Below are 15,601 nucleotides of genomic sequence, written 5' to 3' on the forward strand. Positions count from 1 at the left end.
TTTACATGAGATCAGGTATCTGTGGTCACAATCAGGAAGTGCAAGTGAGTCATTTCCACTTGTCTTTGTTTGTTTGAAATCAAAGCTGATAAATCCGTGTAACTTAAACTTCGTTCGTGGCGATTTAAACATGTGACAGCCAGGGACATAAATTTCGTGTGTAGCATGAATCTACCTACGTGTAGTATTATCACTATTAAGTTAAACAGTATATATTTAGTAGATATTAAATATTAACGTACGGTGTAACAATAATAAAAATGTTGTTGTTCCTGTAAGATGTATATTACTGTAATAAACTGTATACACTCGAGCTTTCCTATTGTCATCCATCAGGTTTGTTCTGTTATATTGTTTTTTTTTTTGTAATTCAATTCTGACCAGTCCATTGTCACAATATTAGAATGTCATGGATTTAGTAGTTATTTCAATGCCATATTTCAAAATTACATTGGTGTAAAATACAATTACATAACAACATTAAGCTGTGATCTACATTTAGGAAAGAATCATTTCTATGTATTCGATACAGTAAAATGTTCTACTGTTGTTAATCCGTCCGAACACATTCGTGTTGAAACGGTTTTAATGTCGAATTCGTCTATATAAGCCATCGTATAATGTAAAAGCATAAGTCTCAAATCATTGATTAACATCAATCATTAAAGTCAAGAAGAGGAATGACAAAGAGACATTAACATCACAATGGTAAATTTATTTTTGTATAACTTATTTGATTAAGTTCATTTTTATAACGACACTACAGACAAAGAGTATTCTAGCAAGACACACATATCCAGAAATGATATACATTTTACGATAACCAGAAAAAATATTGTAGTTAGACCGTCGGACCTTTTCTCAAATCACACAAAAAATGAAACGATGTTCCAATTTATTATCAATTAATGTACTATGTATGTTTTCAAAGAAGAAATAATCTGCAAAAAATGATCTGTGTTTTATCGTTAAACATGGTTTTGTGTGGTTTTGCCCGGAAATGACTCAAACCACAAACAATCAAAGGGACATTACTCGTCCATCCCAAACCCGACAATAGTGTTATGAGAGTTTTCGGGAGGTATACCAATTAAGAGACTTTCATTTTCCAGATATCTTTAGTCAGAGACTCTGCTTTAGTTGTTTTAAGTTGCGTTCAGAGTGACACAGCTCAACCTTGGAAACTGAAGTATACCCCAAAAACGGTGAGGAGTTTGATTAACGAATCAATTGCCATTTCTTCTACCTCAGCCAATTATCAGTTATATTTCTTGTAAAGTATTAACGTAGAATTTACTGAGCATGACAAGCGTCCAATACCTGTCAGAATTTGTTGTACGTAAATCCACCTTAGTGTTAAGCCTAAAATGATGCCTAGTTTAATCATTGCCCATTGTAACACACAGGGGTGTCAACAAGTACACAAATCAATACTGTTCAGATTACGGATATAAATAGTTGTAACAACACTTTTGGAATTTTCTGTTGGACGTCTAAGTTAAGTTTTTTTAACATCCTTTGTACTAAAACTTGTAGTTCAAGTGAATAGCTATTCCATCCTAATAATGACTGGATTGAGTTTTTTTCTGCCTTTGGGAAAATCAAATAGTTTTGTATTATTGGGCAATTTCAAGCATACTATTAAAGTATCGCCTGTTTTTAAATAAATATAAAGTTTAATATAAACTTTTCCTTTGAATAAATTCATTTACTTCATTTATTCCAAAGTTCTTGATTAATATAACTGCCAAATGCTTCTACCAATGAGAATTTTGTAACCAGGTTTCATAAATCCGTACCAAAAAAAAGAGAGAAAAAAAAGCATTTTACTTGATAAATCATACTTTGAATTTAACAGCAGTAATATCATAATTGAATTTTAACGAAGTAGGTTTAAATCAACAATACTTTTATTGAGGACTGAAACAAGGTTTACAAAACTCCATACCATCTTCACAAAATTGTCTCTTTTAGAATATGTGAGCGATCTAAAATACTGATTCTTTATGATGAAATGAAGCTATCAGGAAGATGATGATTTAGTGACGTACGAAGTGACATTGACTACGGCTGGAAAAACACTAATGGAATCACCTCGAATTTTGCACACCATTCAGTGGTCTCCTATATTTAGCATTTCCATGTACAGTTTTTTGTGTTTTGAGCAACGATGAACTTCATAGATAAAGTCATAAAATAATGACAACGAAATAGCGAAGGTCACCGGTCAGACCAATATATATACCAGGAACAGTAACATAATACCAAACTACAATAACTGAACTGCTTATCAAAATTAATTAGTAATTATCTCAAGTGAAACTGTACTAATTGGACAATTTAAACATTATGTTTTAATTCTGTCCTTTCAAATGTACGTTAAAGTAGCATATATATATTATATATATCTAAAGAGTGATACCCGTTTCTAAATTTATTAACATATACATTGTACGGTTTAGAATAAATGTATTAATTTGTTCTCTTTGATCTTTAATTTCTATCTTGCTCCTGTTAATTTTCTAAGAATTTTTCTAAAAGTAGATCAGCATTACATCCTGGTTCCATTGCTACATGTATTGTACGGAGTTTACTCAGATATGTGTAATGTAGTCCCCTAGAATACGTGTTGAAATGGGGTCTCTACTTCCTGAACTGGGGCAATATATTAATTCGCTCGAACTTGCTCTTTTTTAAACGTATGACAAGCCAAGCTCTGACTAATTAATGGATCAACATTGATACATATTATCAAATTGTAAAAGCTATTTATAATAATAATATATGATATATTTCATGCTTTTTAGATAACATTTTAAGGGGCATCCCTTCGCTTGAATAAAGTGTAGGTCGTCAAAATTAAACTTACTGGAAAAAACGTATTTTTTATCAGTAGTAAAATGTATAATCTTTACATTTAGTAAGGCAGTTTTACTCTCAAGATAAACCAACGTTCTTCGAGTATTAAGTCCTGAAAATTCTTAATTCGACCCGAAGTGTCACTAATTACCGCAAAGACATACGGTATTTGTATACGATACGCATTTTTCTTGTACATATTGGCGTTAATTTAATTACAATACATGTAGGCACAGACACTCATATAATCATCGTTCGGACAAAATTGTCATCAATAGCAATTGTGCACGTTTCTGATGTCCGAACGAAGGAATGTCCCTTCAATCAAGTTGACGATATATCTAAACATTTTATAAATACTTTATATGCATTTTCATTTGATATAAATAGTGGATCGACATTGCCCCATAAATAAATACAATTTGGTTACAACTTTGTTTTCTATGAGTATTTGTAATGTGTTGGTATTTAAGTTGTTGCCTTTTAACAAATACTCTTCCCTGAGACTTTTATTTGATTTGTTCCGTGATAACTTGAGTTAGTCTGGACATTGACCCCCTCTCGGAGCGTCTTCCGTGTATAATGTGTAAATGTATCTTCTGTGATTGAGTTTCTACTTCACCCTTGAAGTACACACAGGGGATTGACACGTTCCTTTGACAAAAAATGAAAAAAATAACTCCAAGAGGGCGACCACTAGATCAAGTCAAGAACGCAAATAAATAAATGAATAACTAACCCAGAATCCTACCCATAAATCAAGTCCAGAATGAAAAATTAATCCCAGTCCTACCCCTAGATCAAGTTATCCAACCCCTAGATCAAGTGATATAATTGTCGGCCTCTGGAGTTTTGGGGGTTTTTTTCTGTTGTTTTTTTAATTATTTTTCTGTGTCATAAGAACTTGTCAAGCCCCTGTGGGTACACATTATGTACATTCAATGTATAAAAATCTCTATTATATAGATATATTTGTATAATCTCTATTTTCTGCTTTGTAGTAAACAAAGTTCCACGTATAAAACCTAAGATCATAATATTCTTAATACATTAAATACAATGTACAATCATACTCATTCAAAATAAATTTCGTGAGTGTAGTACTCGAAGCAGACAAAGAGGTCATAAAACCCTGGAGGAGGATATGCCGGACTTAGATGAATGTTTTAGTCAGTTCATTGATTTAAAGGTTAAAAGTATACAAAAAGGTGTTACATTATGATATCAAACAAAAGGGATCGGTAGAGTTCCCTCCGATTAATAATCTGATTTATCAATACAAGTGGATGTTACATTGTAGTAACGAGATCATTCACTCTTCTTCCTACAACCAAAGTGTCAGTGAGGCTCAATATCCGCCACTCGTAACAAAACATGTATATATATACAGCGGGGCTACCCCCTCTGTTTATACTATGATATCATTTCCGATATTTAAATGTTTTCGGATCCAGTGACCTACATATATAGAAACTTGGAGTTTTGACGGTGTCATACTAAACTACAGGTAATCATATATATACCTGTACCTGTGCGCGTGGCTATAGCTGTTATTATCTACTGACAGTGGATAGAGGATATATTTAACACTAATGAGTCATTCCGGATTGAACCGGGTTTTCTGAAGGAAATTTAATATAACTATCTTACAAGAGAACCGAAAAGGATATATCTACTTCTTCAGAGGCCATAACATTGGAAAGCTACAAGGTGTCGACACCACAGGTAAGATATAAAATGTTACCGGTGAACGCATGTACTTGTACAATATGTATTCAGATATTGTAAACATTTGGTTCATATGTAAGATAAATAAATAAGCAAATAACTAATTTTCTTTTGCAGATTTTTATTTTGATATTGTATTTGTATTGTTCAGATGAATATTGATAAATACAACAATTTTAGCGACGATCTATATTTACTAATATTAATATTTTACCTGTATGATTGACTGTCATCCGCTACCTACTGTATATAGTATTCAGCGAATTAATTGTACCTCAGTTACATGTTATTAAAGATAAAATCAAATCGAAACTAGCAGAGCATTGTATACACACATGTGTATATACATACTATGGAATAGGTCGCGGTCAAACTAATGTTAATTTCATTACGTAAGACAATTACAGTACCAATTAATTAAATTTGACTTTTCTTTATTTGAATTTTTTAACATCTTTATAGATAAGATTTTTTATTGATAAATATTGTCCCTCACGGAGGACAAAGGATCTGTATATTTTTTTACTAATCTGCCAACTGACAAAGAACACATGTTGTCCGAAATGTCTAACTCCAATACATATTCATTTTAAATACAATATTAGAAAATCGTTTGTCTTATAAACAGTATGTATCAAATCATTTTGTTTTGATCGGGGCAAAATGTAGATGAATATAAAATCATGTATTATTTTAACATTGTCAAAATCAACGAAATCTTGCAGTAGTTTTATATTTTTTTTATAAATAGCTGAGATAGCGGATTTCGTTTTTGTGCTGATTACCAATTAATTATTTTATTCCTCTTGTTAAGAGATACAAGTTTAAAACAAGCTGAAGAAGATATTACATCATATACATGTATGTCACATAAGCTTTAACGGGCAAAGTCTTTTCTTCATCATAATTATATATTTCGCACTATCTAGGTAAAATGCATTTGTGCCGTCATCGCGGTCACTATGACGACTGTTAACGCTGATGTCATTCTAATTGGTGAGCGTCCTATGGTCAGTAATGACATTGGTTATATATAGTGTCACGTTCATACTATCACGACCAAATAGGCCGAGAATCAGGGGCGGAATATTCTAAAATTATTAATTCCTGTACAGGCTCATTATAAAATGCAGACCTAGCCTATAAAAAGGCCACTTATGTTTGTCAAGTGTTGATAAGTACTTCACTGGGCCCAATATACATATGCGAATAACAACTTGTACACTGCATGTATTGCATTTACACCACGGGAGTCACGTCAATACCGATGTCGCTACATGTTATATGACAGGCAGTACTCATATCATTCTGACAGTGTAAGGACAGAAGGAGGTCTAAATAAACATTTTATTGATTGGTTTTATGTGGGGTATACCTCATTTACATATTTAGCAGTTTTACGTTTGCAGTCACCTAGACTTCCTGGAATAAATGTGGAAACGAAAGTAGTTTTTATAGTCCATGATGTATATTAACACTCACGCATAAGTATGTGTAATTGTAGCAGAAATGTTAAATATGTGTAAATTGTGCACTTGTCAGATTTCATATTTCATTTCTCACAGACATACCGCGAAGTCGAGTGCTGCATGTGCTCTGGTCGGGATTTTGATTTTTTGCTTCTTTTATTTTTATTCATATTGCTGTCATCCAAATTCTTTTAAAAATGTTGTTATTTATGATCCGAAAGTAGGTGAAGACCTCGATTTCGGTTTCATAACAACATCATAGCACGAAAATAAATACATTTATCTCTACGCCGATCTAATCACTTATTTATCAAACATATGGTACATAGGTTTAATGTAGCTACCTCGATAAGTATATATAAACGTGAAGGTAAAAGATTATAGTCAGAATCTAGGACAAACCACTAGTTTCGCTTTCGTAACAGCAAGGTTGAGATAACACACGGGAAATCAACACAATTTATCTCTACCCCGAACTGATCAGGCTACATACAGTATCAAAATGGATGTGACTGATCACGAAGTAATCCCGCGTTATAACGTCACCCTAATAATTCATTTTCATAATTTTGAAATGTGGTTGAAATATGATTACATCTTTGTCTTTAGCTCTAGAAATATTTCCCTCGAATTCAAAAAGAAAGTTAAAACAACGATAGATGGTCTTTACTTGAATATATTGATTTGAATAAAAACAACAACAACAAAAAACACAAAAACAAAATAAAAAAAAAAAAAAAAAAAAAGTAAGATTATTGGAACTGCTTAAAGTACATTTTGTATGTACATAGATAAATAGAAAAACTGACAATTAAACTCGTGTAAAGAATATATCTTATTGTATAAATTATTGAAGTAATTTCAAATGATTAGGGAAATAGTTACGACTTGTCTTTTTCCACTTAAGTCCGATGGCGAAATAAACAAAATGGCAAGGTAAGCGATCGATAGAAAATCACAAAAACAAATTCGATAATAGTCGTTATATAATCTCGTAATATCGGAGTCAGTGGGCTAATGAGAAAAAAACAACAACACTTTAAACTATTCCGAATATATTTTTTATACATTGTTTTATTGTAGAAACTTAATTTTTATTTCGAGTTAAGCACAGTCTAATATAAGTTATCAGACCTCGAGATTACAAAGTTGGACTGTAAGTGGTATTATCATCAAGATAACTTGGAAATAAAGAAGGAATCTGCACTAAAATAACAACAGTATTTGCACCAAAGAAAACCTCAGCTTTGATGATATAACCAGTCTGTAGTTCATCCAACACAGTCAGGGGAAGTTCAGTTTGACGATGCGTGTTATAACCCGATAATGATAACTGTCTGTAACCACCAAATAATAACTGCTCCCCGAAGGTCCGGACAGCCGTGAGCTTGTCACCGTTTACTGTATACGCCACAAAAAAAGTGCACCCGGTGACCCCAGACCTAATTTTCCATGTAAAGAGAAACGGGAGTTTGTAACAACAAACGTACATGGACGGAATCACTAGACGTTCAATCGAGTCACTCCCTCGCCCCGTCTGTGTAGTCTGACATAAAGGATGGAAGTTTTTTGTCTAAATTACTGATATGTATACTCTCTGGAGTAACAAACGTTTATTAATACCTCGCCAGGCTCATCTGAAGTAAGGTTGTTAGACAACCTGCTTCTCAGATACGTTATGGCCGAGTTCACAGGAACCGAGATATGTAGAATGCTCTGTCTATAATACATGATTGGCATGGGAAGTGCATTTAGGACGAGAATAAGCGAATTGAACTAGGTTCCTACATAAGAGTTTCGTAGTACACATACCATAAATTACGTGATATCAGCATAGACAAGTCTGTCCAGTACGGACGCGCTCTCAGAAACGGACGACAGACAATGCATACGGACGTGTTTCTGCAGGGACTAGTATTTTATACACCATGATTACAATTCATGATTTATAGTAAATTATCTTTAAAAGAATATATTTGATGCTGAAAGTGAAAAGGTTGAAACTATTAATGTGACCATTTAGGCACCATATGCATCAAGTGTAGAACTAGAGCAACGGTCTAGTGGAATATAGATAGCAGTCGAAATGTTTTTGGTGAGTAAATTAATATATTTGTATAATATATTCATTTTTTTTTCATTTTTTTTCCATTAAATGTGTTACCTATGCTTAATTATGTATACTTTATAGGACAAGTTCATGGTTAAGTCAAAGCGTGTTAGTAAATAATATCAGATTTTATAATTTAACAGAAGGATGTATCATAGTTTTCCATTCCTACCGAAATATTTACATCACTTTTATACTCTATGATTATGATCTGATGATGTCATATATCCTCAGCATAATTAACATATTCGTCTGTCTAATTAACATATAAATGTGTTTCTGTGATATATACATGTAGCAGACTTTCGTTTTCTATACACATGTAGGTAGAAAATCAGCGTCACAAAACGACCCGAAACATCAATCTTTTCCACTTTTTACCTTAATTGACACCCTTCACATGTCACGCGCTGTCACATATGTCGTCATAGTAGAACATTGCTTACACCTGTTTCATAAAAGGTGTAGTGATTCACCCCTATTGACGGAAGGTCGGGGTCACGACCCCTAAAGTGTGACGTATGTAAGGTCTCTGATGCATGACTTGTTGAACAGTATCTGAGAGATGATCAGAAATTATATGTATTACAATATTTATAGTAAACATATAACCGGAAACTAAGTACAGAAGTGATACATTTGTACCTGATCCCAGTCTCTCTAAAGGTACATACTGTCGTGCATTGTGACTGGATTTGATTTGTTTACAAATATCGGACATTTTTTTCTTAAACCGACGAAAATTGCTTTTACAAAATGTGCCTGTTTATTGACAATTACAACAAACAAAAATTTAAGTGTATGTTTGCATTGATTTGAGTTGAGTTTTTAAAATGGAATGCAGACCTCCTGACTGTCATGCATGATTTTGTAGTTGTTATGCCACAAAAACAGGAAATGATAAAATTTTAAAATGTAATCTCTGGAAATTTTATGTGGCATGACCCGCTTTTAAAGTGTTTCAACAAAAAACAACATTCCTACAAAATGATGGCATATTCTGCAAACCATCATTTTCCCTAAAAATAGCATCTTACCGTCATTTGCACGAATATGTAATTTCTAATAGAGCTAATCATACGGACTGTTAATTTTCACACCTCATATTTTCAACATGACTTATCGTTTCAATTATTTTTCAGCTTGCGACCTTTGACTTGAAATGGAGCCCTGCCCAAGCATGCAGTCCATCCAGTCGACGGCTTCATCTTCAGTTCTAGTACCAGACGTTATGCAGCATCAACATAAAAATGGCGACGTTCGTCGCGGGGATATGGAATGCGCGCACGTGCCAAACAATGCCTTTTCCACTCCGAGACGAGTCCTCCTCCTTGCCTCCGCTGCCGTGGTCGTACTCCTAGTATTACTGACCAGTTTGGTCATAATCTTATTTATCCAAGTGACCAATCTTAAGAGTACTCTCAATTCGGAAATTTCCGCGCACGCCAAGGATTTTGGAGAAGTGTGCCTCCCGTGTGGAGAGCTCCAGTTGGGACCGTTTGAAGAGGATACCCCAGACTTGGTTTTACTGGAGAAAGTGAAATCGCCGGATGGGGATGTTTGCTGTGCCAAGTCACCAAACCAGACCAAAATTTTATTCGAACTGGTGAGTGGTCATTTAGAAAGGCAAGAACACCAACAAGTTTTAGTGAATATATATTTTTTTATTTTTGAATCTTCTAATTGAATAACAGGCAAACCCTTTGACTTCTCATACGTGATATCGTTCAAAGGAATTTTATTTGAAATATTGCGAAATTATGTTGTAGATACACATTTTATACGAGTTTATACGTATTAATGAAATTGAAGTATGCTTGGAAGTGATTATTTAGCGAATATTACCCCGCGTTATAAATATATGTTGTAAATCGACGTAAACCGATATAGTTTGTTTCAATGGTTAATCTTCGTTATAACGAAAATTCTCTTTTTAATTTATTTCAAAGTTACTTTTTGTTCTTGAATATATCTCGAATTTTTAATTCAAAATGACGCAGTTAGTTATTTAAGCAGTGATGTAATGACTGCTTTGAAGCAGTAGCTGTCATGATTTTCGAATAAGTCTTTAAATTGGTGATGTATTACTGTATCTATGTAGTATTTAGGTTACGAAGAAATCTCGGTTAATACCTTTTCCTACTTTGGACAGTTTTAATGTTAGATATTAGCCGTATAATTGTCTACATTGGTTTTCCCAAACACCATTTGACCTACAAATCGTGTCAGTTTATCTAAATACTTATCTAAATGAAGTACGGATGAGTCGATATGTTAGGACAATTAGTGTAGAGCAGTGCCCGCCGTATCGGCCAGATGTCATCCGTAACAGATTACCTTATATTTCTACAGCTGTACCAGAAGAAGAAGATGCAGGAATACCGACATGGTAGGTCATTCACTCCACCTCTCATATTATCTCTTTGTTAGGCAAGTGTTCCCATTTCATATATATATATATATATATATATCTCATAAGCGAGACAGATAATTTCCTCTGTTGGATCCGGCCTATTGTATACAAAAGAAATAACAATCGGTCATCCCATCCCTAAACCAAAGGACACTAATAAATCTAAACTAGCGAAATAGCATTGTTCCTCAGTAACCTTCATTTTTTTCTCGTCTCTCATAACATCATAAATATCATATCTAAATGCATTATTTTGGAAAATTACACAATTCGGAGAGCACAGTTTATTTCACAGCTTTATGTGTATGATTGAGCATTTCGACCGTTTGATATAGATATGTTGTAAATTGAAACCATGTATGTTTTCGTTCAGACGTACAGACATGTTATAATTATGGTAAGTGTTTACTTTTGCCTGTAAGATGTGTGTTATAGACATATATATACTTGTTGTAGATATGTTGAAGTCAGAGAACGTTGTGGACAGTGCCCCTAAAACTAATACCGTATCAGCACATCTAGTGGTCAGCGGAGTACAGCCTGCTGTTGCAGACAAATGTAAGTCAATCTTATCCAAATCGTTCGCCGATATCGACCTATACGCTTAATATTCACTGCCCAAACCGAGGTTACATCTCAAAACTCCTGGTGTGGTCACACCACACCTCACACCGGCCTAATCAGAGGTCTCCCCTCACCACCCTTTCCAAGGTCAACCCTCAACACCCTTATTATTGTTCACACGTCACCGCGCAACCATAGATACCCCGATTAACCCCGAGGTCACCTCACCTCCCCACCATAGATAACACCTCACCATCCCCACCCGAGGTCACCCCATCCGAGGTTGCCCCTCACCACCCGACCATAGATAACCCCTCATAACCCCCACTTGAGGTCAACCCCTACCTCAGGTCACCCCTCACCTCCCCCACCTCAGGTCACCCCCACCCGAGGTCACCCCTCACCACCCCCACCCGAGGTCACCCCTCACCACCCGACCATAGATAACCCTTCATCACCCCCACCTGAGGTCACCCCTCACCACCCGACCATATATAACCCTTCATCACCCCCACCCGAGGTCGCCCCTCACCACCCCCACCAGAGATCGCCCCTCACCACCCCACCCGAGGTCACCCCTCACCACCCGACCATAGATAACTCCTCAACACCCCCACCTTAGGTCACCCCCACCCGAGGTCACCCCTCACCACCCGACCATAGATAACCCCTCACCACCCCCACCAACTGTATGACATTTCCATTATCGTCCTATTATGTCGTCAAATTCACAGAACTGTTAAAGGTACACACAGTAACCTAAACCCGACATTGAAATACAATGAATACCATAGTAAAGTTTACAGCGGGAGGGAGTGACTCTATTGGACCTGCCAGATGATGGGGAGGTAACTAAGATAACAGATTAGCTGATTTGGCATTTCTCAAAAGGTTTGATAGAAAACAAAGGATAGGATTATCAACACCTTGTGGAAAATGGCGATAGAAAAAGACAAAAGTCTTCGGAATTTGGTTGGTATCGGGACTCGGCATCACATCAGATTGTTTAGTTCAGAGAACCCCTAACCCGCAATGCTTTGGCTTTGTTTCAAATTTCACTTCTATATTTGTAAAAAAAACCGTCCTTATCGAACTTGCAAGTCTAACAATACACACACATATAACGTGCTACAACTGTTGCGTAAGCCGCTTCATTTTCAACATTTAAAATTTTGAAAATGGTTTGAATAAATCCGAAATATGCAAGAAAAACCCATTTGTGACTAGTTTTAAGTCACCTTTAAAATAAAATTTGATAAGGGTTGGTATTTTCTGAGAAATGGTGAGTTACGTTCCATTTTTATTCTCATTGATTATAACTTTGTGTTTGTGTTCTCGCCATCTTGTCATAGTAATTTAAGATAAATCTGACCTCCTTTCAGCTTATGGACGTTATCCAATCAGAAACTGGAGCCATGATCACGTGATTGCAAATATAACTGGACTATCGTTTCAAAACGATCGCTTGCGTATCAATACGTCCGGTTTATATTTCATCTATAGCCAAGTTTACTTTGATCGGATGTGTAACCATGTTATGCAAGAGACAAATACACCATATCCAATTTACCATTACGTATACCGTTTCAACGTCATTTACCCGAACGGTGGAGAACAGTTGCTGATGAAAAGCGTGCGGACGCCATGTTGGACACAGGAGAAATCCCTCCACGGGGATTATACGAGTTATACCGCGGCCGCTATTAGGATGGCGGCAGGGGACGAAATCTACGTGATGGTTTCCAACATATCCATGGTGTCTCCAGTACCGGAAGCGAGCTTTCTTGGATTATTCAAAATCGGCTGAAACTACCAAATCCCGTGAATTGTAAGTTATATCTGTGATTCTTCCTGGTGGTCAAAACCGGAAGTGAATTAGGTTACCATGGTGCTTTCCTAGCCTATCAACTTATGGATGCTATATTGGATGCCAAGGTGATGATCGGATTGTCAGGGTCGCCGTTTGACGTTGCGCAATAACTTCACCGGGTTTGTATTTTGTGAAAATACTCCTGGTTTGACAAGCAAAACTATTTACCTCGCAATATTGTAGTGTCTTAGAAGAGACGTTATTGGGATCAAAAGTATTTGCAATGGACACGAAGCATTGGAAGTCTTTGTATATATACAGAATTCAAAAATATGGGATACGCATTGCGTTTTACAATGGTCTTGGGTGAATTAATATCAAGAGATTGGCATGTGAGATTCAAAGCCCTAATGACTATGTGCCCGGTGTACTACGAGTTGTGATTACTTTATCAACATTCCATATCGCACCAACTAGCACTGTACCGAGTGTAACTATATTCATTTTCAAACTCATCGTGACGTTGTTTTGAAGTAAACAACACTAACAGTATTCCGTCCTCTGTTTAACTATCGGAGCTTGTGCTGTGAGTCAGGTTCCGTGCTCATATGACACAAAGGACTCCATGTCTGTGACTAGTGCCAAACTAAAGTGCTACATATACCACATCATAGTACCCCTTGATCTCTAAGACATGATCTATGCAATATATTGTACACGTGACTGCCTGCATTGCGTGAAATACACGTGTATATATCTTTGTCACGCGTCAAACAACAAACTGTGATGAAATCTCTTGTTTACAAATTCATGTTTGTTGTTTTTGTTTGTGTGTTATGTATTCTTGTGATATGTACCGAATGTACTGTATACATTTTTAACATATAGGATAGGATAATAATTACTGACCTGAGATTTGTTATTTTCTTCGTGTTGAAGAGAAAAAACCCAAATATTTGTCTATTTTGACGAGATTTAACTGAATTTTACTTTCTGTCGACGATCTTTAAACAGAATTTCATTTCTTGTTCAAATTTAATTGAAATATTTCCATATGCTGTCGAACTTTGTGCCACATTTATATCCGTATTAGATAAATTTGACCATTTTTTTCAATGTTTGAGATAATTAATCCAAATTTCTTTCTAAAATTCACATTTTAATCCCACACCGGATCTCAAACGGCCGTCAAATGCTCACAAGTTCACTTTAGCGATTGTGACCATTTTTTGGTTCTTGTTAAATGCCAATGACGACCCTTTATATTGACAGAAACAAAAATTCAAGTCGATTGTTTATAGGTTGTTTCATTGTCGTTAATTATGACACTGTTAGTTGTATATCCTTTCAGAAATCAGATAACCCCTGATACCGTGCTTATTGATATGTGTGAGGCTGTGTATGTTTGATTAAGCTATTTCTGGCTGGTTTAAATTTCATTTATAATATTTTATGGTCTCATTCGTATATCTAAATGTACACGTACTTGTATAGTTTAATATGTATAGATATTTACGATAACCCCAAGTGTTCAACCGAGTGAAAGTCACTATATATGCCATCCCTGATCAGCGCCTAGCTCATTAAGATATACATTACTCATTGTTGTCCTTATCTCTCCGTCAAAACACTATCCGTTGAGGAAAACTCCTTCAGGTAACTCAAATGTGTGGACATAGTATTCATTTGACATATATCAGACAGTCTATGTCCATGTCAGTCTATGCACGTGCTATTTAACGGACTTAGTTGTAATGAACGCCTTTCTATTTTTCAGAACGTTTTCATTAGTTTATATCCCGACAGATTATTATCTGGGAAGTCTTTGTATATCTGAGGGATGAGAACGCTTAGCCACTATATACAGAGATTTTGTCCCTTTGTTTGGCAATTTGAAGGATTTGTAAACAATGAATTACTTACTTCAGATAATTGTTGCCTTTTGTTTGGTACCGAAAATTTGTCGGAGTAGAAACGATGGAGCATTTGCTATACGGAGTTGTTGCCCTTGGTTTTTACCGTTATTTGTCATCCATGGCTACTATTTCTGGCTTGAGAGATGTTTGGTATGTAAATGTATCGTCCATATGTTAAAGTTTAATACTTGTTGATATAAAACTATGCCTTTGTTATCGTGTTATTACAGTCCCAAGTTTAATTTAACACCGATAACCTCTTTTTTCATAGTTATAATAGAATTTGTATACCCCGAATTTCCTTTGGCCCTACAATTGGTAATGTGACAATTTTTGCAGAAATATGGATGGTATTGGCTCTATCAGTCACGTGTTTAGCTCTTGGTGTAGCGACCAAAGGAAACTCGGGCGCTTATTTGTAAAGTGCCCAGCGTTCCAAGTGCTGTTTATAATATACATTTGTATAGTGTCCTGTGTTCTATGTGGTGTATAATATACATTTATACAGTATCCTGTGTTGTATGATATACATTTATACAGTATCATGTGTTGTATAATATACATTTATACAGTATCCAATGTTGTATAATATATATTTATACAGTATCATGTGTTGTATAATATACATTTATACAGTATCCTGTGTTGTATAATATACATTTATACAGTATCCTGTGTTGTATAATATACATTTATACAGTAAACTGTGTTGTATGATATACATATACAGTA

At 35.3% G+C, this 15,601-nt stretch overlaps 1 protein-coding gene across 1 annotated transcript; it reads left to right on the plus strand.

Moving 5' to 3' along the window:
- The first annotated feature begins 4,416 nt into the window (after positions 1–4,416).
- LOC117342470 (tumor necrosis factor ligand superfamily member 6-like) lies at positions 4,417–15,440 on the plus strand. Its single transcript, XM_033904636.1, has 5 exons — positions 4,417–4,584; positions 9,309–9,772; positions 10,519–10,555; positions 11,036–11,137; positions 12,526–15,440. The coding sequence occupies exons 2-5, from the start codon at positions 9,329–9,331 to the stop codon at positions 12,948–12,950; spliced, it is 1,008 nt and encodes a 335-aa protein (XP_033760527.1). The 5' UTR covers positions 4,417–4,584; positions 9,309–9,328; the 3' UTR covers positions 12,951–15,440.
- The last annotated feature ends 161 nt before the right edge of the window (positions 15,441–15,601 follow it).

Source organism: Pecten maximus, chromosome 14 (genome assembly GCF_902652985.1).
Source record: "Pecten maximus chromosome 14, xPecMax1.1, whole genome shotgun sequence".
Classification (NCBI taxonomy): domain Eukaryota; kingdom Metazoa; phylum Mollusca; class Bivalvia; order Pectinida; family Pectinidae; genus Pecten; species Pecten maximus.